Below are 26,231 nucleotides of genomic sequence, written 5' to 3'. Positions count from 1 at the left end.
ATTGACTCCTGAAATGAAAGTAGCTCCGGAATGAGAATCAGTTCTTGAAATGAAATAAGAGGTTTCAGAAACGAAATTAGTCTGATAATCTCCATGAAGATGGACCATTTACAAGTAAATTTTGATTATTTGCGGCTATCAATACGTATTATCATTGGACTCAAACGCCTATTCTTATGGAGATGCCGAAACCGATTCCGTTTCGAAACTGATTCTGATTTCGGAGTCAATTCCGATTCCAGAGTCAATTCCGGAATCAATTCCGGAAACTGATTTCGGACCTACTATCTGGAAGTGATTCCAATAAACTTAAGAGCTAGCCGTAATCGATTCCGACAAAAACTTCATTTTTTCCATCACTAGTACAAATACAGTGGAATCCCTCATAACGAGTACCCTTTATAACAAGTTTTTTCGCATAACGAGCAAATCTGAATGCTCGTCAAATACCTCTCTGAACGAGGTGTTGTTGTTGTTGTTGTTTAAATTTTTAAAGAGGGTTTGGACCTCTTAGGATCTTTTTCGCCTCCGCCTACCGTTAAATCTTCCGCTGATCATACGTATTCTAGATATTCGTAAATATTCTTATCAACAATTACTCATTTACACAATTATTCATTTTTTTTAATACGAGTGAGTCGCTGGAGTGGATTACACTCATTACGCGAGGCTCCACTGTAATTTTTCCTAATTTTTTATTACTAGATCGATGCACATGAAAGGTCATAAACCGAAAACCGGTAATTGTAAAGCAATTTTTAGATGCATATACTTGAGTAACTGAAATTCGGAGATTTCGAAACATCCAAGGATTAATAAATATTGCTAAAATTATCCTCCATATTTTAACATACCTTCCTTGCATGGTATCCGCAGCGGCAGATCAACCACTACACAAACTAAGCAGCCGCTTATGGACCCGAGGTTGCGGAAGGTCCAGAAAAAAGTCTCACAGCTCTGCTGGCTTCCTAGCACATAATTACAGTAGATGACCGCTAACTGGATGTGCTTTACTGGAGTTTTTTTTTTAAGTGAAAGTTCGTTAATTAGAGTGATTCTCAGTTAAAAATCACATAGTGGTCGAAATATGAAACATCCGGAATCTTACGAAAGGAAATTCTTAGCAAATATGCATTTTTCTCACAAATTTAAACTCTCAGTTAGCGGTCACCTGCTGTACCTAGATATTTTTTCTGGCTGAGAATACCTCGATAAACCTTCTCGACGGATCAAAACATAACAACATAAAACGGACGAAGTTGTTAAATTACAGGTGTATTACCATCTTTGATATACATACTCCTAAAAAATCCTGGATTTCCGTGAAGTTCCAATCTTTACCGATTAGCAAACAGCGCCATCTGTTGTGTATTTATTTGTGGAAAAATATCCATACCACCTACCCGGATGTATGACCACATTTTGTATGGGAGTTTGCTCACACTCAGAATAAAAATTGTATATCTTTGGCTGTAACTGCCATATTGATTTCAAACTTTCAATAAATATGCCGTATTGTAGTATTGAAAAACTCTGTATAAAACAATGATTTTTTTACATTTACCATCCCTTTCTTCTATAACCACGTACGGGTATCTCATACATTTTGTATGGCATCTTTCATTTCACTTTGTTTCTCATAACCATATAGACTTCAAATTTGTAGTGAAGATGTGTTTTATTGTTTTATAAGATACATAGAAAATAAGATTGTTTTAAGTTATGTGTTATGTATTTTTTCCCGTAAACGTGTAAATAAATTGTATAAACGTATTCCGATTAAATTTGACTCTTTGGAAAAAACAGGCATAGAAAATGGGATGGGTAGAATTACCGAAGAAAACAATGTGTGGCGGATTAAGGATATTGGGGGCTCTAGGCGGAAAGACGAGTTGAGGCTCCCTGTAAATGTTGTTGGGGCGGGGAGGGGAGGATAGCGACACTAAACTTGCTGTTGGGAGGTTCAACGGTAAATTTGAAGTGCCGTCGGAGGCCCCTTCAATCATCAGTCACAGGCTCTAAATTTTTTTCTGCTGGGGGGGGGGGGGGGGGTGCACATTTAGGGTGAGCATACATAGAAACAGGTTTAACACTAGATTTACGAAACCCATCATTGTGACGGAATTTAAACTTTGCAGTGAAATACTAAAAATATCTTTCGTTTTTTCATTATTTTTACTTTTCGTAAATTTATCATGATTTCATTTCATCATTTTCATAACTTTCATTGATTTTCAGATACATATGTACATAAGTATATCTATCTGTACGGAACCCGTCAAATTGAATGGATGAATTGAGTACATTTAGTTTATTTAATTAAGTTATTACATTTTCCAACGAAAGTAAATGTAAGAATGAAAGAGAACTATAAACAACTTATTATCATAAATATCTTGATAAATGATTTAAATAAAGTGGTTTCAAACGGAATTGCAGATCAACTTATTCCTCGTGTTTTTCGAAACTCCCGCAGGCATCGGTCAAAATGTGGCAACACAAAGATATCGGTTCATGTGTTCGGTGCAACTATAACGACTATTACAATAAATTAGCATTGTGCAGACAATGTGTTATGGAAATCAAAACATGTTAAATGATTCATAATATTAATAAAATAGTTATTCATGATTTTAACCAATCTGAAAACGTATTTTTATCCATCCGTCAAATTGACGGGTGTCCGTAGAGATAGGTATATAAGAGACGCCCGATACCCCCCTCGTAGGTTTAAAGGAGAGATATCGATGAAAAAATAACAATCAAATAGATTTCCTACAGATAAGTTCGTTCTAAACACTAAATCTTGATACTCTTAGATTAGTAAAATATGGAATCATGACATTCTTGTCTTAGGTCAACGCAATAATTATATAATATGTTAACGTATGTTAAAAACGAAAAAAGTAATTTACTAATTACAATATTATTTAAAATATTTTTGGACTGTTCCTAATAAAATAAAAAAAATATTTTAAATTCTTACGATACGTTCTGTTCTTTTCAGTTGTGATTTTGTAGTCCCATACAAAATGTATAACCTACGCATGTAGGTGTTTAAAGATGGAAGAGATGCAAATTAGAAACAATTAAAATTAAATTAAAATTGAAAAAAAAATAATTTTGAATTTTTCAATGCTTGTTAGCAAATAGTAAAAGGCATATTTATTGAGAGTTTGAAGTCAAAACGATAATCACAGCCAAAGATGTACGCGTTTTATTTCATGGATGTGTAAACTTTCATACAAAATGTATGACCAACCGGAGTAGGAACCAAAGGATATTAAAAAAAATTGTTTACCTAAATTTTTTAAAATCTGTGAACTTTCGATTTTTTTATCTGAAAGGAAACATGTTCTTCAAGGTATTGCTTAAATTCCAAGTCAATATCCGAATTTTATCAAAAGAAAGTAATAGCTAAAAAGCAAAACATACCCATACATACATACTAAAACATAGTTGGATAGGTGGTTATAGAGATGAAGGTTACATTATTTTGCGGCTAACCAATACAACATTTTGTGATTCGTTACCAATCTGCACAAGACCAAAAGATTATAATTAAAAAAAAAAACAAAATGCATGCATGTAATTGTAACAATAGATAAATATATTGAATAGATAGATGTACAGTTTAATACCATTTGCATTACAGCATTCCTTTCGAAGGATCGTACAATAATACAAAAATCATTACCGGCAGCACGCCTCTTTTGCTCGTATGCCTAGCGCTTTGGGTTTGATCGAGTGATACATTTTTCTTCACAATAAACCGAACCGAACTTTGAACTTTAATTTAATTTGCTATACACATCAACACTGAAAAGATAATGTAAATAATCGAAATAAACTATTTCAGACATTTAAATGCTCCTTATGAGCGGTATAAAGCGTACACTGTCCCTATACATATTGCAGAATGGAATAGCGCGTGGTCCGAACAGCCACCTAGTCCCATTCGCTGTCGGCCTGCTGCCAGTTTTCGACGAACGGTTTGTCGAGCGCATTGATCATTAGATGGCCACAGTACAAACATTCGGACGAGATGATGGCCTCGATTTCGCTCTTGAGCTTTTCCTTGTGTGAGATGGGCGGTACGGGGGCGGCCTCCAGTGCGTTGGCCGATCCTACTCCAGCCGATGCAGCACTCTCGACCGCGTGCTGGGCCGTAGCGAGCGATTGTTTCAGCATCGTCAACCGATCCGACATTTCAGAACCTAAAATCAAAAACAAATCGTAAACATTTATTTTATCGTGCTTTTCGCAACAAAACAAAAAAGCGGAAGCTACAAAATAGCACCGCCGTACTCACTCAGGTACGGCAGCACCTGGCGCTCGAGACAGTCAGCATGGAACTTGTGGCCGCAGTGAAAGACGAAGAACGGCTTCAGCATCAGATAGACGCCGCAGACGGTGCACTGCTCCTGTGCGCTGACCGTCACCGACCGGCTGCGGAAGGTTTGCAGCTCCTGCCGGACCCGGTTGGCGGACTTGGCCGACTCTTCCATGTCGCGCCGCTGCTCCTGTATCTTCACGTTGTACTCCTTCAGCGAGCGGCAGATCGCCTCCTTGAAATGGTCGATGCGCTGAAAGTCGGAAAAGTAGGGCAGCAGGTCCTCGATCCGGAGCTGGTCACACTCCTGCAGTATGCCGAGCGCTCGCTGGACTTCCTCGTCCCGCGTGCCTTTGATTTCGTGCTCGGCGATCAGTAGCCACAGCCGCTTGCGCAGCACCCGATCGCTTGGCTGGGCAGCCGTTTGGCGGGCGAGCTGTCGGGCGGCCTCGGCATCCTCCAGGGTCAGCGCTAGCCGCACCGCCGGCACCCACATCTCGAGCAAGCATTGCAGGAACACGCTCGCCGGCCGGATGTCGTGGCGGAGCGCGATCCGCAGCGCGTAATGCGGATCGTAATGCACCATCGTCGTATCGCGGCCCTGCGACTCGAGAAACGTGAGCAGCTGGTCCGGAAAGTGCACACCGTACAGCTGGATGAGATAGTTGTGCAGGGCCGGCTCGACGCAGCCCCGCGAATGGATGCAGTACTCGAGGTAGCGCACCGTTTCGTGTGCGTGCTGCGGCGTATCGAGACAGAGCAGCGCCGGCATCAGCCGGACCGGATCGAGCCGGTGCCCCTGCCCGATCAGCATGCTGACCGTGGCCGCCGGCAGCACCTCCATCGCGATCGGCGCATACTGGTAGACGAGCTCGGGCCGGTTCTGGGCACTGAGCACTCCGAGCGCATCCTCGTACCGGCCCTGGTTAATGTACTGCTGCAGTACCGACTCGTAGTCCTGGTTGATCGTGGTCAGCGCGGTCAGATTGTGCGTGTCGCCGTACGACGCCATCAGATCGTAAATGGCGGTCCGGTTCCGGCGCACGCACGCCATCACCGGCCGGCTGGCCATAAACGCTTCGAACTGCTTCTGCAGGTCGCGCGTCGCCTTTTCGCCCCCGCCCGATCCGCGCTGGTGGGACAGCTCCACGAGAAAGAGCTGCACGATCCACACGATCAGCATGGTGATTTGCGTTTTCTCGTGCGGCTTCAGCTGCCCGAGCCGGTTGCGCAGGTAGAGCAGCAGCGCTTGGTTGCTGTTTTTCTGCAGAAACTTCAGACACACCTCCTCGAAGCTGAGCTGCGTTTCGGAGAAGATGGCCGCCGCTTGCAGGTAGTCGCCGGCGTAGAAGTACGACTGCGCCTGCTTCACCAGCACAATGTCCCGGTGGGCCGGATTTTTGTTGCAGTACTGCAGGGCGAGCTCGAACTTTTGCCGGTCGGCGTACAGCCGCCAGGCGTTACGCTGCTCGTTCACAATCTGCAAATGGGGAGGGCGACAGCGTTAGCATGCGGCCGTAAGCTCCACAAACGAACTGCACCCCTTATTACATTACCTTGTAGCGAAAGATCAGCTTGTTGCTGTACACGAACGTAACGTTCGAGCGGACGTCCTTCACGATGTTGATGAGCCGCCCGTACTGCTCGACGAAGTACTCCTCGTACACGACCTGATAGTCCAGCAGCGAGATCGCACTGACGTGGTCCGCGTACAGCAGCAGCGCGTGAAAGTCAGTCAGTATGAACGAGAGCGGACAGTTCGTGCGCGGCGCCACCTTGTGCGAGTTGGTGGCGGGCGGCACGTACCGCGGCTCCGGGTACGTGATCAGCTCCTTCTGCACCACAAACTGGGCCTGGTTGATGGCGGGATCGATCTCCTGATAGTTGATGCCGTGCTCCGTCAGGCAGCCAAAGCTTTTCGGGAAGTCCTCCTCGTAGTTGAACACCAGCTTCGGCCAGCTGCCGGCACTGGCCGAGCCGCTGCCGCTGCCCTTGCCGCCGCCCACCGACAGCTCCTCGAAGTCGCGCAACTGGTCGTCCACGTTCTGGTACGGGCCGAACACCTTCTGCAGGTAGCCGCCGAGCTTCAGCTCCTGCGCTGCGGTGGCTGTCGAGCCAGCAAGTGAACCGCCACCCGGCCGGATCGTGTTGTGGAACTTGTACAGCCGGTCCACCGTCAGCACCAGCACGATGCAATGCAGGCTCTTCTGCTCCGTCTTGAGATAAAACTCCAGCCCGGTGATTGGGCGCTGCTCGCCCTTGCCCACGTCGAACGCGTGCCGCACGTTCTGCTGCACCAGCTTGTCGCCACTTTCCAGCCCGACCTCCGCCTCCCAGATCACACCGTGGGCCGTCCCGAGCAGTATCGGCCCGGTGCTCGTCTCGGACGTGTTCACGTGGTTGAACCCGATCGCGGTAATTTCTTGGTCCTTCAGCTTCGTCACGAACTTGGGCTTGAAGCTGTTGCGCTGCAGGTAGAGCAGCTCGGGCGTGAACCCGGGCGATTTGGGCAGAAAGGTAAGGAACAGGTGCGCCCCGAGCGGATCGACGTAGATGCTCGACGGACGCAGCCCACCGATCGTCTTGTCGATCGGCACCTCGGTGAACTTGTCCGGCTGCTTCAGGTTCATGCGCAGCACGGTCAGGTTGGTCATCAGCATCATCAGCCAGTCGTTCTGCACCGAGAGGAAGAGGATGCCAGACGGCAGGTTCAGGTTCATCTTTTGCTTGGTGAAGATGGGCACCTCCTTCCGGGTCCGCACGCTCACGTACCCGGACGTTTTCGGCTCGGCGCTAGCATCCGGATCGGTGGAGCTTTCCCGTATCAGGTCGCTCGAGTACTGGTCGAACATGGACGCCATCGCGACACCGTCACTCCGGGGCGCTGTCTAGCCAAAGCGGAAGCGCGACTCGGCACAAGCTAGCTGCTTCCGTTTTTCGAAGGAACAACGATTGCTTACACTTTGCAGTGGGTGGAAAGTGAATCACTGCCGCGATATGGAAAACGGTCGATAAAGCTGCGACAGCTTACAGCTGAACCCCAAAATAAACCGATGCTGTCAACAGCCCAACAGATGATAAAGAAAGAGTTTGCTTGAAAACTATGGCAGCCTGTTTCATTTTCTTGCAGCAACGAATTCAAATTCACATTGAACAATACGTTTCCGTAGTCCCAATGACCAAATTTACACCTTCATCTCTACGACCGTCATACCCGGGTGTCTCATGCATTTTGTATGGGAAGTTATTCTTTTTCAAACTAAAAATTCAATAACTTTTGTTGTATCGAAAATTAAAAGTTCAAATTTTATACAAAGGTACGGACATTAGTCTCATTTACTTGAATGAAGGAATGGGAGTTTTTAAATCTCGTTTACTATTTTTTAATATTTTTTTTTGGACAATTAGCCTTTTAAATTCAAGATTTTTTTCTGTTAAAAATACATCAAACGTACCTTTCTGCATTCATTTTTGAGGTGATTTTCAATTATTGATTCATTTTTTGATTGTTTTTGCATATTTTTTATACCCAATATTACAAAAAATATATGCTTGTTGATTACAATTTCATAAATATAGAATTATATAAAGAATACAAATTCTGCAACACTTATCTCTGTTGGTATTTTGTTTTATAATGCAAATATGATAAGAAGGGAGTACATTTGAGGAAAAAGTAAATCATAATTTACAGACGGTCCCCGAGATACACGGTTAATGGGAACCGAAAACTGCCGCAAAATACCGCGTATCTCGAATTTCCGCGTAAGTCGAATCTCGTGGTTTCCAGCTAAAATATCACTAATTCTCGTGTAATTTTGCAAGTAGGGGGTGGTTTTAGTCACTTTATGAGTTATTTGATATGATTTTGACTGAATATAACAGTTTTAAACCTTTTGAAATAGTTTTTAACATTCGATCAAAACGCAAATTATTTGGCAATTTATAATTGATGTGTCAAATCAGTACAAATTGCTCAAATAATTGTCAAATTTAAAAAAAACCGCGTATCTTTGAATCCGCGTGTAAGAGGTACCATGTATCTCGAGGACCGCCTGTATATTTGAATAATACTTACTTACTTATTTATGAAATAAATAAATATTATTTATGAAATTATAATTATTATTTACATTAATAAATCATTATTTTATTATTTTATTTTATGAAATAAAATTATTATTTGATTATTTTATGAAATAAATAAATAAATCACTATCAATTCTATTACATTTCCTACGCTATGTCCTACGCTAATTTCTAAGCTATTCATAAGCTGCATGTTTACTACCTGATATGGTTTGTCGACTAGAACTGGAATTGTATCGGTTCAGACCAGGATCAGGTAAAAGTATCGTTCCGAATCCCAGTCCGCAACAGTTCCAGGTACTATTACGTGAAATTAATGAAATCGGGAGCTGTTTCTAGATCGGTATGGGTTTATGATCAGTTTCTGGATCAGTATGGGTTCATCATTGGTTCTAAGACCGGTATGGGTTCAGTATCAGTTCCAGGTCCAGTATGGGTTAACTATCAATTCTAGGACCGGTATGCATTCACGAGCGGTTCTAGGGCTTGTATGGGTTCAGTATACAAAGAACGTCTCCGGCTTCAGTCGTGGCCACAGGGAAATGTGACTAAATCTTGATTTTGCTATGTATTTTTTTGTACTGTTACCCATCTCAATTAGGCCACATGCCCCGTTGAAGATTAACTAATAAATAATAATAGCAATAATAATAAATATTGGGTCCGGTATGGGTTCAGCATCAGATCTAAGAGCGGGATGACTCTTAAGGGGTCGTCATAAGTACTTAATTTAAATTGAGTTTCGAGACCATTCTTTTCGGCGTGCTCTTTACAGTAAAAAGGAACTTTAAAATTAAATTGCATAACCCTGTATCCTGGTCAAATGAACTAGCATATTACAAAATATTTAAACAAATTAATAAATGAAGCTCTAAAATTGCCATTTCTTCAAAAAAGTAAATAGGACTAGTGCCTTTGTCTTTAAACCAAATTTGAAATTTTAATATTCATTACATAAAAAGTTTTTAAAGTTTTAAATTTGAAAGCTATCAATTTCCCATACAAAATGTCGTTGAGATAAAGAGTAGAACAAAAAATTAAATTAGTATTTTTATTACTTAATATAAAATTAAATTATTAAATTTAAATAAAATTCCAAAAGATACGTGAAAAAATTGAGTCGCTACCATATTTCAATAAAAAGTTATATCAGTTTGAAAATGAAAATTATGCCCGGATAGCCAGTCGTAGAGTTGAAGGAAAAATGTGCAAATCATTCTTGTCATAACGCGAAACGTGCGAAAGACTCGTGAAAACATACGGTTCGTTGAATAAAAATGATAAACATGATTAAATGTTTACTCAACAGACACTAATTACAAATGTGTAAATATCCAAATGTACAACAGAAATGACACGGACGGATGGCAACAACAGTGCGTCAACAGTATGTGTGTTCTTTCTCCTAAAATTTTATTTCCATAAAACTGTATCGCATCAGCAGGGTTGAAAGTAGAGGTAAAGAATAAAAAGTGTAAAAGAACTGTTCTGCCTCCACTGTTCTGCCCCGTTTACCCGCGGGAAGCGTGGGACAGCGACCATTTGCTTCCCGATGGCAACTCTTCTCTACATAGTAACTCCTACTAGATATGGCTTTGGCATTCACATTGTGTAGTATATCTGGTGAGTGTGTGTGTATGTATCTCTGTCCCTCTCTCTGCTTGTATCTGTTTCTATTCTCAATCTGGGCGCGCATGATTATTTCCAGTTATTTCACTAATCGTAATTCCATTTCTACTCTCATCACCCTTGTTCGATTCTCACTCTTGCGTGTTAACGTTCCTTCTTCTCCTGTACAGCTTGGTTTGGCCATGGCGAGAGGGTAAAAGTCCTACAAATCTGGCGCACGTCTATCTGACCCATCCACACAAGTGCAAAGAGCATGTTTAAGTGTGTATGTGTGCAGGTTTTTTTTTTTGTTTATGTGGACACATCGCTATATTGGCCAGGAAACCATCTACCATTCATTCTGTACACAGTCGCAATTAGAAAAATATCACAATAGAGATAGCTTTAACCCTTGTTTTTGTTTGTTTCAAGAAAAAACGATACATTTCCTTAAAGCTGTCGGAAGTGTCTCCGGCGATGCTCAACAACAATTCGGTTGGTTTCGTTGTCTGCTGACGAAGTAAGTTCAGTAGAGACACCTCGACCAGGTGGAATAGAGGAGGACAAGGGAAGGGATACTGGATGGTTAAAGAAAAAAAAGTTTTCTACAAATTGATGGACCGTCATTGCGCGGCTCCTCTAAAACCTTTTACATTCTTACATCCTAATATAATATGTATCTCATCCCCTTCTCTCCTCCCCTCCCACGCGCCTATTTCACCTTATTGAAAAGTTTTTCACTACTGTCTGCTTTCCCAATGTCTTTTCAAGTACTACTAATCTCTTATCACACCAGCGAATTTTGTTCTCGATTGGCGTTTGCAGCTGTGCGACACAGCAAAGGTTCCACCTCCACTTTAAGTAGTATTAAAATTCATAAATTAAAACCGCACATATACACCTTCCACTTCCTGTAGTTTCGCACAGAATATTTTGACTAACTGCCGACGGCTGATGTGACCTATGGCGTATGTATGGCCACTTGGAGTAATTCAAATCGACTGACTTGTTGCGCCCCATTAAGTAGTAGTGTTCTTTGTTTTCCCAAACAGTTTCAAAGTCCTGATCTAGCAACGTTCAAAAAACGGTTCCACAGAGACCGGTGTTGAAGTATCAAAAGATCGCTTCTGGTGAATCCGACTCTGCCCCCCCCCCCCCCCCCAATTGTATATAGATATAGACTGTATGTTTATGTACAATATGCTGTTAGGTGTGTGGGTGTGGGGTCAAATCCCAATCCGGACACGATTTCTACGAGTGTGTTCAATTCACTGAAAATTCAACTGTAATGCTTAATTTCATCGTTCTTCATGCTGGACACCCCGCTGCAGCACGGCGCTCCAGAGGAAGTTGATTCGTACGCCGGAACCATGTTGTACTCCACCGTGGGAGAACAAAGGCAACATTCCTCCCTCTCTTTCTTATCAATTTGCTCTTCCGTCCAGTTTCGACTTGATTTGTTCGCTGGCTCCGCTCTGCTAATACCTTCTCTAGCGGAATGTTTCAGAAACAAACACAACATTGTTCCAAACCTTCCTAGGCACCTCCCGTACCCTCACCATCGTGACAGACAAACGGAGACGGGCCACGGGTTTCAAACGTCCACTGACACAACGTCCCCATTGATCGACGAGTTGGTGGTGCTGGTGTGCAGCATCTTGTTGCCATCGTCGATGAACGTTTCCGTCTCCTCGTACAGGTACGGAGGCACCATGTGTTCGCGTCGCCGCCGCTGGTAGATAACGCCGAGCGCAAACACGCTTACGATTGCAAACGACGCAATAAGACTGCCGGCGAAAATTACTGCAAAACAAAAAAGAATGAAAAACGACAATAAACATTTGATCGCCGTGTTGCGCCCTGTGACCCCCGGTGATGCGGTGTTTGTACACCAACATAACCCAATACTAACCGGCAATCGTTTCCGCACGTGTTGTCGCATCCGACGAACCCCCGCCGTTCGGATCATTGTCGTCGTCGTCGTCACGCGAACCATTGCGCAGTATGTGCTGGATGTGGTTCACGTTCCCAGCCAGATAGTTCGGCGGCGCGAGGTTCAGTATCTCGCAGAACAGATAGTACAGATCAACCGTATCGAACGGTTCCACCGTCAGCTGCTCCCGTATCGCTGGACCGTACGTGAAGAAGATGGAGTTCATGGCGAGCTGCGCATTATCGTACCCGTGCATGCCATACTGCGTATCGGGTGTCACTGTGTGGGAACCATTCGAGCAAAACGGGTTAATTATTATTTTTTCACAGCTCTCAAGCTCCATGCGAGGCTTGAACTCGCGACGGGCAGATTGTAGGGGGGGGGGGGATTGGGTAAATTAAATATTTTGAAAAACATACACATCTAAAGATTAATAAGGCTTTTTGGACCGTTCCTCCTAAATTAAAAAAAAAAAAATATATATATATATATATATATATATATATATATATATATATATATATATATATAATATATATATATATATATAAATCCCTGGAGACATATGATATGAGATTCATGATTCCTTGGCATATTTAGAGATTTATGATTTTTTGAAATATTTTCGGCTTTACCATTTCAATGTTTTTTCAATACCTCACCTTTTAGCAGAAAGTAAGATTTATAAACAATATTCTCTGGCTATCATATATGATAGCCGGGGCCTTTCAGAGAGCATTACTGGCTATCATATAATATAGCCATAGGCAGAGGCGACCAAGCTAAATCTGCACATGTTAGTCCGCTTTTACAAGCGATTGATTTTATTAAAATTGCACATATGAACGGAAAACTAAATCTCAAAGTAGTATATTCTAACAAGTAAATGTCTTTAATGTGTTGATAACGCTGATAGCAATCAAAAGTTGTTACGAACTTTTGAGATAATTTTTAAAGTGAGTGATTTTGAAGGCCTAAACCTGACATACTTTCGATCTCTTCCATATTAGCAATAAAAGCTCACATAACAATAAACCATGAATAAGATACTGGGTTGTTTAATGTAATTTTTTTAAAGAACTTCGTCGATGTTCTCGATGGCAAGGACGACAAGTCTACAAATACGCAAGTACAGGATAATCACTGTCGGACACTTGGATTTCAGGCATTCTTTATGAATCTGTGAAACAGGAAATCACACTAACTTTGTTGTGAAAGTGGCTTTCACCTCTCATATACACGATTGAGCAAATGAATGAATTGCAAAATCTTATTTACAAATACAAAAGAACAAATGATTAAAACTTCAATATTTTGTTAGGCTTCCAAATTTTCCTCTAGAGTAGTGTCGGGTTTCATGAATCTTTCGTTGAGAACATGCATATGAATCTTCAGTGATGAGTGATTCGAATCTCGATTCGAATCTCTAAAGATTTATGAATCTCTATAAATTCACAAATCATCAAAGTTTCATTAATTTTCAAAGATTCGTGAATCTCTAAATATTTATGAATCTCTAAATATTCATGATGCTCTAAAGATTCATGAATCTTCAAAGATTCTTCTATAAGATCTTCTATTAATCTATAAGATTCATAAATCCATTTAAATTCATATGTTTCCCGGGTTTTATGAAACTTTTGAGATGTATGATTTCCAAAATATTAAATTTACCCAATCCCACCTAAAACATAAACATACCAAATTCAAAAGAATCTTCACATTGTTTACTTGGGCTCGAAAACGTAAAAGACTCTTAGCTTAGAAAGGCGACCAAATGTGTATTTGTTTTGAAAGCCTTGTGTAGAAAAAGAAAATTTTCTTTCATCAACACTAGCTAGTATTCGAATATAATTTTGATAAATTTGCACTGCCAGAATCAATGATGATGGAAAACCTTAACATATGCAAAATATGGAAGCCTAATTACACGCAGACTATGGATACCATTAAAATGATGTAATAATCGCCATAAAAAGGACGGAAGAAAATTAATCCCTAACGAATTCAGGTTTATGTATTTGGTATTTGGTAAAAAGATAAATAATACGAATAAAGTATTGTTTGTTAATATTGATACACTTTGGGGACTTGGGCACTAAGGAAACTAGGGGCCCCGATTTAGATCCTCCGCTTAGGGCCCCGAGATGGAAAAATACGCCTCTGGTCACGGCACTAAGGGTGTTGAGTAAATTATTGCTACCTTTAAATTAATTTTCACGAAACGCTATAACCAGTATTCGCCGTTTCAGACACCTCGTAAGGTTTCCTACCGATAGGGGGCATAACCTTGCCAGACGGTAATACAATACGCTGAGCTGCGGTTAAAAGGTGAACTAATCCTTTGACCCTGAGCAGACTTTCAAGAAAACCCGAGGCCCTACCGAGCGTTACTGGAACAAAACAGGCACATGGCTACCTACCTTCGACGCCAAAGTGCTTCCGATAGTACTCGACCGTGCGCCACATATCGTCGAACACGTACCCGAGCTGCGCCACTGCCGTAATGGGGCCGGTGCGGCGCGTATTGTTGTACTGCCACCGGGCGGGCAGATTCTCCACCATGTACACCTCGAACCGGCCGTCCGCATCGGCCGCCCGCCGCAGCTGCCGGTACAGCTCCGATCGGTCCTGCTCGACCTTCGGCACGATCTGCAGCACCGGCGTGGAGCCGTACGTATCGTACCGCAGCTCGGCCGACACCAGCGAGGTCAGGTTGATGAAGTTTTTCGGCATCACCGACTCCATGCCGTGGTCGCTCAGGTGCACCACGTTAACGCGCTCCGCCAGCCGCTGCTCGGCGATACGCGCGTGCAGCTGGCGGGTGAAATCGTTCAGCTTCACCACCAGCTGCTCGATCCGGTCCGACTCGGGACCGTAGATGTGGCCGTAGTAGTCCGGCTCCTCGATGTAGAGCATGATCAAATTGGCGGGCCGCTCCGCGTCCCGTATCCACCGGAACACCGTGTCGAGCCGGTCGGTCCACGGGATGGACAGGTTGAACGGTTGCGTGTGGCTGCAGGTGAGGTTGCGTGAACCGTACCCAAAGTCGGACCCGGGCCACATCATGCACCCACTATGTCCTCCGGCATACTGATTGAGCGCCTAAAGAGAGCGAGAGAGAGAGAGAGAGAGAGAGAGAGAGAGAGAGAGAGAGAGAGAGAGAGAGATGACTGTCATATGGGGTTCAACCTTTTCTGTTTTCATTGCTGCCCGGGATTATCGCACTCAACTCACCCATATCGGTAGCAGCTCTGGATTGAAGTGAAACAGCTCGTACGAGTAGTTGAGCGGCCCCTGGACCGCATCGTACAACCCGTTCGCCATCACGCCGTGCACGTTTGGGTAGACGCCGGTCGCAATGCTGTGATGGTTCGGGAAGGTTTTCGTGGGGAAGACGTTCCGCAGATGCGTGCTGGTCGTGCCGTTCCGGCGCAGCTCGTTGATGTAGGCGGAACTGTTGCGCTGCAGATACTCCGTGCGGAAGCCGTCGTACGATACGACGATCAGGACGGGCGGCGACTGTGCCGACCCGCTAACCGCGGCTGATCCCGCCACCGTCCCGCCGGAGCTCGCTTTCCCGGGCAGGAGCAGCAGCAACACCAGTTGCACCACCTCCAGCACCACAACCGAGGTGGCCATGGTCTACTCTACGGAAGGATGTTTGCGTGTGTGTGTGTGTATGTGTGTAGCTGTGTGTTTTCAGATTCGTTTGTGTTGCTTCGTTTTCGCCGTAGCGATTTCGAGGCTGTTGTTGTTTTTTCGCTTTGTTTTCCACTCGCTGCGACCGTTGCTGTAATCCTAAAACAAAGAAACACTTGCGTTCTTAGCACGTAATATCGCCAACACCTCCGTCTCCTTTTTCTAAAGCTCCCATCCGCATGCACACACTTGCATAACCTTCAGAAGGCTTGCAGGGTTGGGAAATGGACAATTATGTTTCAGCCACCCCCCCCCCCCTGCCAATCCTCTTCCTTTGCTGTAGTAGAGTAGGTCAAATCATCGCTTACCCGTTTCCCTGCTCCAAACCTGATCCGTAGCACACCTGCACAATCCCGTTCCCGCTCACTCAACCCTCCTCCTTTCCTCGTACTCCACAATCACAGCTGACAGACAGAGTCTCTACGCGGACATGATTTTGCCCTTTTCCACGACATGTGCCATCGAAGGGCCGACGAGGGTTTTTGATTGATGCGCCCGATTTACTCACAACGCTACCGAAGGGGGAAGGGTTGCGCGATGTACACAAGGTTGATGGCAGCCGTTGAAAGGGTGAAGTTGTATCGTGCGTGTGTGTTTTTGCGGTAATGCACCTGTTTCTTCTGGTCGCGTTGTTGCTGTCGAAGAAATAATGCACACACACACATACACAAACACACATTCACATAAGTGCGCGCGCACAACACACAGTAGGGCGAATGTGGTAGAGCCGTGTTTCAAGCCGGCTTCAAACGCGCTCTCCGCTATGGCGGGTTTGTTATGGGCAAAAATTCACCTCTCGCACAATGCCTTTGTTAGATAGAAGTAGATAAAATCGAACTTAGTTGGTATATCATTTGATTTATTGGAAGAAGAAAGAGCGACAAGTTTTCATTTCAAACGAAAATATTGTTTATCTCATCTGGCGAACCACGAACTATAGCGCCTAAACGTGCGATGTAGGCCACGTAGCTGTCAAATAACAGATGATTTTGAAAGGCAACATATCAACGGGTAACTAGATTTGGAAGCGCAATTCTCCCTACATTCGTTTTAATGGTTCTTTCAGCTGTCCGTTGCCAAACTATGGTCAGCTTTTCTGAACTTTTACATCTTTAACCAAAACTACAACTTTACTTCCTTAACCACCTATCCTGGTAGGTTATTTTGAAATAGAGTTTGCAATTATATTTGCGTGAAAGCGTATCTTTCTCCTATTTTTCAATTTGTATGGTAATAATAGTTGTTTTTATGTTTTAATGGTATGATTCGTGATTTTGAGAAAGAAACTAAAGGATTCCAGTCCACGTTTATACTAGTTAATTTGGCCAGGTTACAGGGCTACGCAACTAAATTTTAAAGATTCATTTTATTGTAAAGATTAGGCCGAAAACAATGGTCTCGAAACTGAATTAAAATGATGTACCAATTAAGAGACATAAAACCAAAATCAAACATTGACTGGTCCTGACACCAATACATAATCCTTTCTGGTCCAAGAACTGCACATGACTTAATGCCGGTAGTGAACCAGGTTACTGAACCTATGTTGGTCCAGGAACTGATACCGAACCCAAACCGGTACAGGATTTAATACTGGTCATAGACCTGATCATGAACCCATACCGGTCCTAAAACTGATCATACCGGCCCTGGAACCTATCATGAACCAATACCAGCCCTGGAACCGATCATGAATACATACCGGTATTACAACTGATGCTAAACCCATACCGGTCCTGTCATGAACCCATACCAGTGCTGGAACCATTCATGAACCCATACTGGGCCTGGAACCGATCATGAACCCTAGAACCGCCCTAGAACCGGGTATGAAACCGATAAATTCCAGTTCCAGTCGATAAACCATACCCGGGAAAAAATGTGCAGCCTAGGAATTAGCGTAGGAAATTTAGTAGAATTTGCATGGTGATGATATCATCACAAAATGTGTGATTAAAAAGAAACCAAAATCCTTTATTGCATGTAATGTAACGTTGTAAGGAAAAGGGAAAGGGGTAAACAAACTGAAACATGTTTTTCTGCGCATTGTAGAAACATTAAATCTAATTAAATTAATCAAGCAAATGAGCAAACCATACACGGATGAAGACTGTTATGGCAATTGCAGCCTAAAGCCTACATTCGCTGCTTTACTCTTGGTTAATTGTTTTGAACAATGTTATTCGTGGATGAAAGCACTAGTTCGTCTAGCAATACTGCCGTATGGCTTTCGTGCTGAAAGAAAAAGAAACAGTTCATCCAACGTGTTCGGATTGAGTTCGCTGAAAATGGCAGCAAACAGAGTAACACACCAAGATTGTTCATTTCAGCTAGATTATCAGCCCATATAATATCTTACGCACGGTTTTATTAACCTACAGACAGCTGAAGTATTCTAGCGTCAGGAGTTAAGAGAAAATTCTGTGTTACGATGATTGTACTCGACAATGCCGAGATGTGTTAAATATTTTAATAACTAACAAAAACGATTCAACTCAAAACATGCGCAACTCCTCCTGCCATGGATTTAGTTCTGTTTTTTGTTGTTGTTGTGTGGCGAATTTAAGGCAATGGTTCTGTCCTTGAGAAAGGTGCCTTAAACAAAACCGCAAAGAAATCATATTTCAGTTTTTTTTTTTAATTTCTAACGACTATGTAAAATATAATTAAACTATTCGCAACGGAGAATTTCTTAACTTCTTTCCGCGCCTGTCTCAGTTTCCTGTAGTTCTTTTTCCTGCTTTCTGCTTTGCCTACCTATACCTTTCTGCGTGAATCGCTACTCTAACGTACATCCGTAACATGTAAGTGCCTCCTTTGGTAACTGACATTCTACCGCACTAACGTACGATGTGAGCGCCACCTACCCCTCCGATGCGTCGGATTCCGTATCGGCGTTGTGCTCATTGGCAGCGCCAGCCTCAGCGTCGGCACCACCAGCACCGCCACCATCGGCACCACCGCCACCGCCGGCACCATCCTGCCGGTTGCGCAGCGTGTGCATACACGCTAGCATACGAATCATGAACGATGCTGGCACCGTTATGATATCCCTTGTCTCTTCCAACATCACAGCGTTCCGCTTCATGAGCTGAAAAGAGAAAAGCGAAACCGTGCGATGCGTGCAATAGGTAAGCAAATGGGCAGGCAGAGAGGGCAAGGGTCGAGGCTCGACACTTACTTTGCTTGCCACCTCTTCGCTGAAGTGGCTTTCCTGGGCCAGCGGCATCCACACCTTGATGTCGTAATCGATGCCCGAGCTGGCCAGTATCGGCAGGGTCGGGTGCGGCCGGACACAGTTCACCACGTGCTGGTCGGCCGTCACCAGCATCACGTTTTTGCCCGTGTACCGGTCCCAGGCGAAGATACTGCCACAGTCCGAGCCGGACATGACGAAATCGTCACCCCAGAACGTTGCCTCCTTAATGAGGGTCCTGCACAGAAAACAGAGAGAGAGAGAGAGAGAGAGAGAGAGAGAGAGAGAGAGAGAGAGAGAGAGAGAGAGAGAGATAGGGGGGGGGGGAGGATGAGGCACAATTAACAGACAAGCTAGGCTTGGTAGGTTAGCTACGCGGGCACAGGCATGCACTTACCGCGTGTTCCGATGGCCGATGAACTTCTGCTTGACGTAGTCAAAGTTGGTGGAGGCGGAGGAAGTTTCGTCCTCCGTGCCGTCGTCCTGGTTCCCACTAGCACTTGGGCTCGGGCCGTCACTGTCCTCTTCTGGCTTTTTGCCGTCGGCCTCGCCCTGCTCCCGCTCCTGCGTTGCTTGCGCAATCTCCTCATCGTCATCGTCATCATCGTCGCTGTGTGCGGGGCGCGGGGGTGCTACGCTACCCGCCGCCGGTACGCGCTGCTGCCCGGACGTCGACGGTTGCGGCTCCTGCCGTTGGTGCTGCACCTGCTGCAGAAGGTCCGCCATATCCTCCGGCGGGTCGCGCTGCGCCAGATTTCGGATGCGCCGCGAGTTGCTGAGCGTCAGCCGAACGCGCGGATCGGTCAGCATGCGCGACATCACGTCTGCCATGCGGTTCATGATGGTGACCTGCAGCTGCGGCCGCACCTGGCCCAGCGGCATGCTCGACGACAGCTCGTGGGCCGGCCGCGCGTTCGGCCCGGTGTCGGACCAGTCGCCGCGCAGCCGCAGCCGCCGCACCGGCATGGTGCCGGCGAGAAAGTTGCCCCCCGTTCCGCCCTGCCCTTCGGACTGGCGGGCCGTGCTGACCTTGCCGGGGATGACTACCGACCGGGCGGCCGGTTTACGGCAACCCGCCTCGCCCACGCCCTCGTGGTTGGCCACGTCGAACAGGTACAGATGGTCAGACGAGTAGTTGACGAGGAGCTGCTGCTCGCACCGGTCGTACTCGAGGGAGGTGACGCGGTACGTCCGGTCCTCGAACGCCGGAATGGTGAACACCTTCACCGCGACCGTGTGCCGCTCGCTGGGCGTATCGTTCGCCCCCTTCACCGCCAGGTAGCGGCGGTCGTAGATGCGCACGCAGCCGGCAGCATTGCCTGCCGCTATGTAGTGGAGCGAGACTGGCGCAAGGGCCATGGCCGTGATCGCGCCCGGGCCCGCGATCAGTATGTTCTCCCGGCAGTGCGCCTTGTAGCAGTGGCTGACGCGCCGCAAATCGTACAGCCGGATCGTGCCGTCCTCGCCGCACGACATGAACGATCGCGGCTCGGTCGGCACCGTCAGCACCTCGTACGTGGTGCCGGTGTTGTGGCAGCCGAAGTGGCCGCTCGCGTGCGTCTCCTCGCCGGTGGCCTGGTTCAGGTTGGAGTACAGCACGGTACCGTCGCCGGCGCAGGACACCACCTCCCGGTTGTCCGACTGGGGTAGAAAGCGGGCGCTGAAGATGTTCGCCCGGTGGCGCGTTTTCGTCCGCTGCTGCTGGCCAGTGAACGGGTTCGAGATCGCAATGTACTGATCGTCCGAGCCGGACAGCAGCAGCTGCCCGTCCGTGCTCCAGGATAGCGTGTTGACGCAGCCGCTGTGCGCCTTGATCTCCTTCCAGCGCTCCAGCCGTTGCAGCTGGGCGAGGGAATTCTTCGCGTCGCGCTGCAACCGGCTCCGGTACCCGGCTGGCTCCGTCCGCGGACCGTCGAGCAGGTCGCGGAACAGGGTTTGCTTTCCACGGTGCGCCATCCTTTGCTTCGTGTTTAGCTGTTCCTGCTTTGCTGGGGCGCGTATTGGGATCGACGATGTTGAATGTTGCTGTCCAAGCGGCTAGTGTGGGTGTTTGATTGTAGGGAGCGCGCGCCTAAGCGCGGATCAGTTACTACGTAAACTATTTATGTACAGCTCGGTTTAAATTTCCCTCCGACCGGCTCATTCGTTAACAGGTACGCTGCTCAGCGACTGCTATGCTGAAGCGTACTAGAGTGGAGCTGTATCGGGGTGACAACTTTATCATTATGCTGGAGTCGCGAAGAGCTGCATACACTGCAATGAAAGATCATACGTTGAGCACTTTAAATTAGAGAAGGCAAAACAACAATGCAATTTGATCTTAAAGGAATATAAATGAACTTTTCGTCGGAATCAATTCCGGCTAGCTCCGAAGTTTTTTGGATTCCGGAAAGCGAATCGGCTTCGGAATCGGAATCGGTTCAGGAATTGAAATCGGTTCCAGAATCGGCTCCAGAATCAATTCCGGAATCGAAATCGGCTCCGAAATCAGAATCGGCTTCGAAACGGAGTCGGTTTCGGCATCTCCATAAGAATAGGCGTTTGGGTCCAATGATGCTATGTATTGATAGAATTGATAGAAGAATCGAAATTTACTTGTAAACTATTCACTCTCATGGAGATTCCCATAGTGATTTAGCGATTATTTTAATTCAAGAACTGATTCTCATTCCAGAGCTAAATCCATGTCTGGAGTCAATCCTGATTCCGTTACCGGAGCAAATTGCGATTCTCAGGTTGATTCTCATTTAGGAGTCGATTCTAATTTCGGGGCTGATTCCGATCCAGAAATCTATTCCGGAGCCGACTTCGGAATTGGCTCCGGAGTTGACTCCGGAATCAGCTACGGAGTTAACTCCGGAATTGAAACCGATTCCAGCATTGGATTTGATTGCGAAAACGGAATCGGGTTGGTCTGATTCCGAGCTTCGACCACTAATATAACTCCATGTTCCAGTGGATGCCTACTAAAAACTCAACCAAAGGAAGTGATAACAGTTTAAATTAGATAACGACCATTTCAAACCAACTTGATCTACTTGATTCGTAGGAAGGATTCTGGGCAAGCTTTGGACAGCGCAAAAGGTAAGTTGAAGTACTCCACTTGCTATCAAAGGTAGAGCGACCCGTAACGATCGTATCGTACGCAAACGGACAGCATCATGCAACCAGATTAGATATCGACGTTGGACGTCGATTCGACAAAACCTGGCTCGACTGTACCACATAAGTGTGTGCTTTAATCTGTTAGAGCACGGGTAGTGTGGGCATCGCTTGGGGCATTTACAACCAGAAAGGGTTCAGTAAACGTTAACCCCTAATAATAGAATGGGCCACAATATCATGCAGCGTTCGAGCGCAAGTGGCGCGGGCGAGAGAACAAACAAAAAAAAATCCATAATTAAACACGGGCACCGCGGGTGTCCTCTCTTCGCTTGAAAAACTTTGTACCGAGTAGTAGCAGATGTTTGGAATAGCTCCACTACCAACAAAAAACGAGGGCCACACAATTAGCCCTTTGACACGTAATTATTTCGGAGCGCAAGCACTGCTCGTTGGCGGCGCACCGTTTGACTAATTTTAGAATGCCGGAATGCTGCTTTGACGCCCGATTTACAACCTTTTCGGCGAAATTCGGCGGTGGGGCTGGGCAGGTTTCTAGCCCCACGCAAGCGATTCCGCAGGATGTTGCTGCAGAAACCTCTCCGGAACCTCTCCGAAGTGAGTAAAAAGGGTGAACAAAAAAAAAAAAAAAAAACAACCAACGCCTTTCGCTGTAAAAGGAATTCGAAGGTCAAAAGGAGGCAGTGCAGCTAGCAGTACCTGCACCATTATTGCGACCGGGCCGATTGCAACGTCGTGACACCCGTTACTACGCCCGGAACGCCGGCTGCTGTACGCTGGGTGGCAGCGGCTGTTGATTGCGTTGATTACGAAGCCACCGGGGATGGCTTTATCCGCGCAGACCTGCTGTGTCCGTGCGAGAGCGGCAATACTTACGCGAAAATCGATTTGGCACCGGGATTAACTTCCTTCAGGGGCGGCTCCGGTAGCACCGCGACGGTGCAAACACAACGACAAGAACAAAACGCATCAACAAGCGGGATAGACGGAAGGTTTCGTACCGGTCGCGAAGCTGTTGGGTCCAGTGCGCTGGATGCAATTTGTTTTATTTTGGCCGAGCGACTGCGAGAGATTTTGCACAATTATACAATGTACCGCGGGTTCGGTTTGATTTCGAGACTGACAAATAGCAACTGTCGGTTGCGTGAAGTTTGCGAGCATAACAACTGTTCGGTTGGCGGCACTTGATTTTTTCTAATGTTTTACACCTTTGAACGCTGCGCTTTGCTCACACGGCGCCTACCACGCCTACGAAGGAAGGGTTTGAATTCGTTACTTTAAATTCCGGCTAACTCAATCGCGTAGGGGCAATTGCAGCGGCAACTGTGGGATTTCGATTTACCTAGAGCAGCAGCACAACAAGAGCACAATGAACGAACCTTGTTCTTGCGTGTCGGTTGACAGCACACCCAAACAACAAAACACGGCTATAGCAAAGTGGGTGTAGAGTAGCGCACCTGTACGCTTGTAGCTTTGTACCATATAACTAGTGACCAGTGCAATGTAGGGATGGGTAAATTTAACAAAAATCCTTAATCGCTTCCGAATGACTTCGAAAAAATCGGAACCGGTACCAGAAGCTAGGTGCAACACTCCAAACTTGGAACCGTTCGGAGCTGCCCGGAGTTGTCCAGAGCCGTTGAAGCCATCCAAAGCTGTAGGAGCCATCCGGAGCTGTAGGAGCCCAAGTGCCACAAATCCACTAAACGACCACTAAACGCAAGTGGAGCTTTCCTCGTTTTTAGAGCTTTCTCCTTTCCTATGTACTGTTGTATGGTTTTGCATTGAAGGTATGCATCGCTAGAACAAGAACGGCGAAACGATTATTTAAATACTAAACTCCAATTTGATTCAGCAGCACTGAAACAAGTGAGATTTGAGTAATGGTTGTTGGTGTCGATATTCGATATTGGTGTTGGTATCTGAACACACCTCTAATTAAATAGATTTTTACTCGGGTTGTTTGAAGGGTACCCACCCCAATAGCCAGAATTGCTTAAGCAGCTCATTTTGGCACGCTAAAGATCGCTGCTTGAATTCGCCTTTTGCAGTATTTAAAAAGCATCAAAGTTCTAGGTGGATCTTTCAAACAGCGCTTAAGCAGCTTCCCTATGCTACGATGCCGGATTATTTTCTTTGTGTTTTATTTTCAATCAAGCGTCATCGATGAAATAAACAACAGGATTTGTTTTATTTTGTACATATGTATATTTTTAAATCCTTAATATTCATAAATTACACGAAATGTATCACTATTTACTGTACAATCACAATCACTTCTCTCAAAATCCCTGTTTCAAAGAACTAATCTGACTTGTGCAGCAGCAATGAGATTATTGCCGGCGTCCGTCTTTGACACTTTGACAAGAGCCATCTCGTACCGATGTCATGCATTAAAAAGCTATAAGTTCCACCAAGTTCGGTACGCTTTCTTAACAAGCCTTCAAGTTCCACCTAGAACCCTACACATAGTGCTAATCAGCCGCAAAGTTCCAAAGAGTACCATGTGCCTGTTAAAAAGCTCCATAGTTCCGCAAAGTACCGTCTATCTCTTAATGAGCCACAAAGGACGACATCTAAACGAATTTTCGTTAAACAGCCCCAAATCAGCTATAAAGTACGAGCTGGCTATTTGGGCAGTCTTTGACACTTTGGCAAGGGCCATCTCGTACTGTTGTCATGCATTAAAAGCTATAAAGTTCCACCAAGTTCGGTACTCTTTCTTAACAAGCCTTCAAGTTGCATCGTGAACCATACACATCAGGCTAATCACCTACAAGGTTCCTGAAAGTTCCAAGTGCCTGTTAAAAGCTCCATAGTTCCGCAAAGTACAGTCTATCTCTTAATCAGTCACAAAGTACGACGTCGGAACGATTTTTCGTTAAACAGCCCCAAATCAGCTATAAAATATGAGCTGCCCAAGCGCCACAGATTGAGCTTAAACGACTGGAAAATCATATATCCATATAAAAAAACGAAAACTCCATAGCTTCATTGGTTTGCTGATGATGAGATGAAACTTGTCGAAACACATTGCAAGAAAAGGACAGCAATATAATGATGAGTTGAAATACGCCATATGTTGAGCAAACCAATGCAGCTATAACCCAAGCGCCACAGATTAAGCTTAAACGACTGGAAAATTGAATATCCATAGAAAAAAAATGAAAGCTTCACAGCTTCATTGGTTTGATCAATAGATGGCGTATTACAACTCATCATTATATTGCTATCCTTTTCTTGCAATGTGTTTCGACAAGTTTCATCTTATAATGACCTATATAGCCTTCTAACTTTCTGAGCAAAAATCTATATGAATGGTCGTGTGGTCAGACACGTGGGTATCCACACCAACGACCATTACTCAAATCTCACTTGCTTCAGTACTGGTGGTTTCCGTTGGAGTTTAGTATTTAAACAATCGTATCGCCGTTCTAGTTCTAGCGATGCATAACTTCAATGCGAAACCATACAACAGTACAGAGGAAATGAGAAAGCTCTCCTCCAAGCGAGGAAGCTCCACAGGTTGGGTATCCCACAAACAGATGGCGCCACCAGCTTTTTTGCTATTTTTAGAATGCATGAGTCGTTTGCCGTCTGCTAAACGAAGTCTTTCTATATTCCGTTTAGGTAGAGAATTTGAGGCGTTTAGAAGGCGTTTAGTGGTCGTTTAGTGGATTTGTGGCACTTGGGAAGGCTTCACTTCTTTAACGGATATTTGATTTTCCAGACGTTTAAGCTTAATATGTGGCGCTTGGTTAGGCCATGATTAGATAAAGTTGGACGAAACACATTGCAAGAAAAGGACAGCAATATAATGATTAGCTATAAAATGCCCTCTATTGAGCAAGCCAGTGAAGCTTTGGAGCTTTAATTTTTTTTCTATGAATATTTGAATTTCCAGTCGTTTAAGCCTAATCTGTGGCACTTAGGCTATTAAATTATTTTTTTCCCTCGAACATCTCTTTTCCATATTCTCTTTTTCCATAGGAATCCACTGTACGCGAAAACTCGAGATACGCTAGAATACTCGGTCTCGTACGATAGCATATATCGGATAATGACTGTTCTTCTGACTGTTACAATGAATCCGGTAGGCTTCGACGGATCCGGACGGCTCCAACCGGCTACAGCTGCCGACTAGTGGCTCCGGGTGTTTCAGGGCTTCAGAATACTTCCGCCTGTTACAACGGTTCCGGTAGGCTCCGACGGCACCGGACGGCTCCGATGACTCCGAACGGCTCCGG

The 26,231-nt window shown here is 45.2% G+C and overlaps 3 protein-coding genes across 3 annotated transcripts; all 3 read right to left on the bottom strand.

Moving 5' to 3' along the window:
• Positions 1-2,168: 2,168 nt before the first annotated feature.
• Positions 2,169-7,391, bottom strand: LOC121594595 (vacuolar protein sorting-associated protein 18 homolog). The gene is made up of 3 exons (XM_041918023.1): positions 5,890-7,391; positions 4,313-5,813; positions 2,169-4,217 (listed from the first exon to the last, which is right to left on the bottom strand). Exons 1-3 carry the CDS (start codon positions 7,192-7,194, stop codon positions 3,949-3,951), a joined length of 3,075 nt encoding a protein of 1,024 aa, XP_041773957.1. The 5' UTR covers positions 7,195-7,391; the 3' UTR covers positions 2,169-3,948.
• Positions 7,392-9,814: 2,423 nt separating this feature from the next.
• Positions 9,815-16,334, bottom strand: LOC121593125 (bis(5'-adenosyl)-triphosphatase ENPP4-like). The gene is made up of 5 exons (XM_041915226.1): positions 15,974-16,334; positions 15,201-15,764; positions 14,387-15,068; positions 11,943-12,242; positions 9,815-11,833 (listed from the first exon to the last, which is right to left on the bottom strand). The coding sequence occupies exons 2-5, from the start codon at positions 15,603-15,605 to the stop codon at positions 11,625-11,627; spliced, it is 1,596 nt and encodes a 531-aa protein (XP_041771160.1). The 5' UTR covers positions 15,606-15,764; positions 15,974-16,334; the 3' UTR covers positions 9,815-11,624.
• A 1,651-nt stretch (positions 16,335-17,985) lies between these two features.
• Positions 17,986-23,373, bottom strand: LOC121595925 (DDB1- and CUL4-associated factor 6-like). Its single transcript, XM_041920392.1, has 4 exons — positions 22,861-23,373; positions 19,259-21,114; positions 18,847-19,099; positions 17,986-18,756 (listed from the first exon to the last, which is right to left on the bottom strand). Exons 2-4 carry the CDS (start codon positions 20,815-20,817, stop codon positions 18,529-18,531), a joined length of 2,040 nt encoding a protein of 679 aa, XP_041776326.1. The 5' UTR covers positions 20,818-21,114; positions 22,861-23,373; the 3' UTR covers positions 17,986-18,528.
• Positions 23,374-26,231: the final 2,858 nt, after the last annotated feature.

The sequence above is a fragment of the Anopheles merus genome, chromosome X (genome assembly GCF_017562075.2).
Source record: "Anopheles merus strain MAF chromosome X, AmerM5.1, whole genome shotgun sequence".
Classification (NCBI taxonomy): domain Eukaryota; kingdom Metazoa; phylum Arthropoda; class Insecta; order Diptera; family Culicidae; genus Anopheles; species Anopheles merus.
Note: the sequence above shows the minus strand (reverse complement) of the source record. Positions and strands in the feature narration are given on the sequence as shown.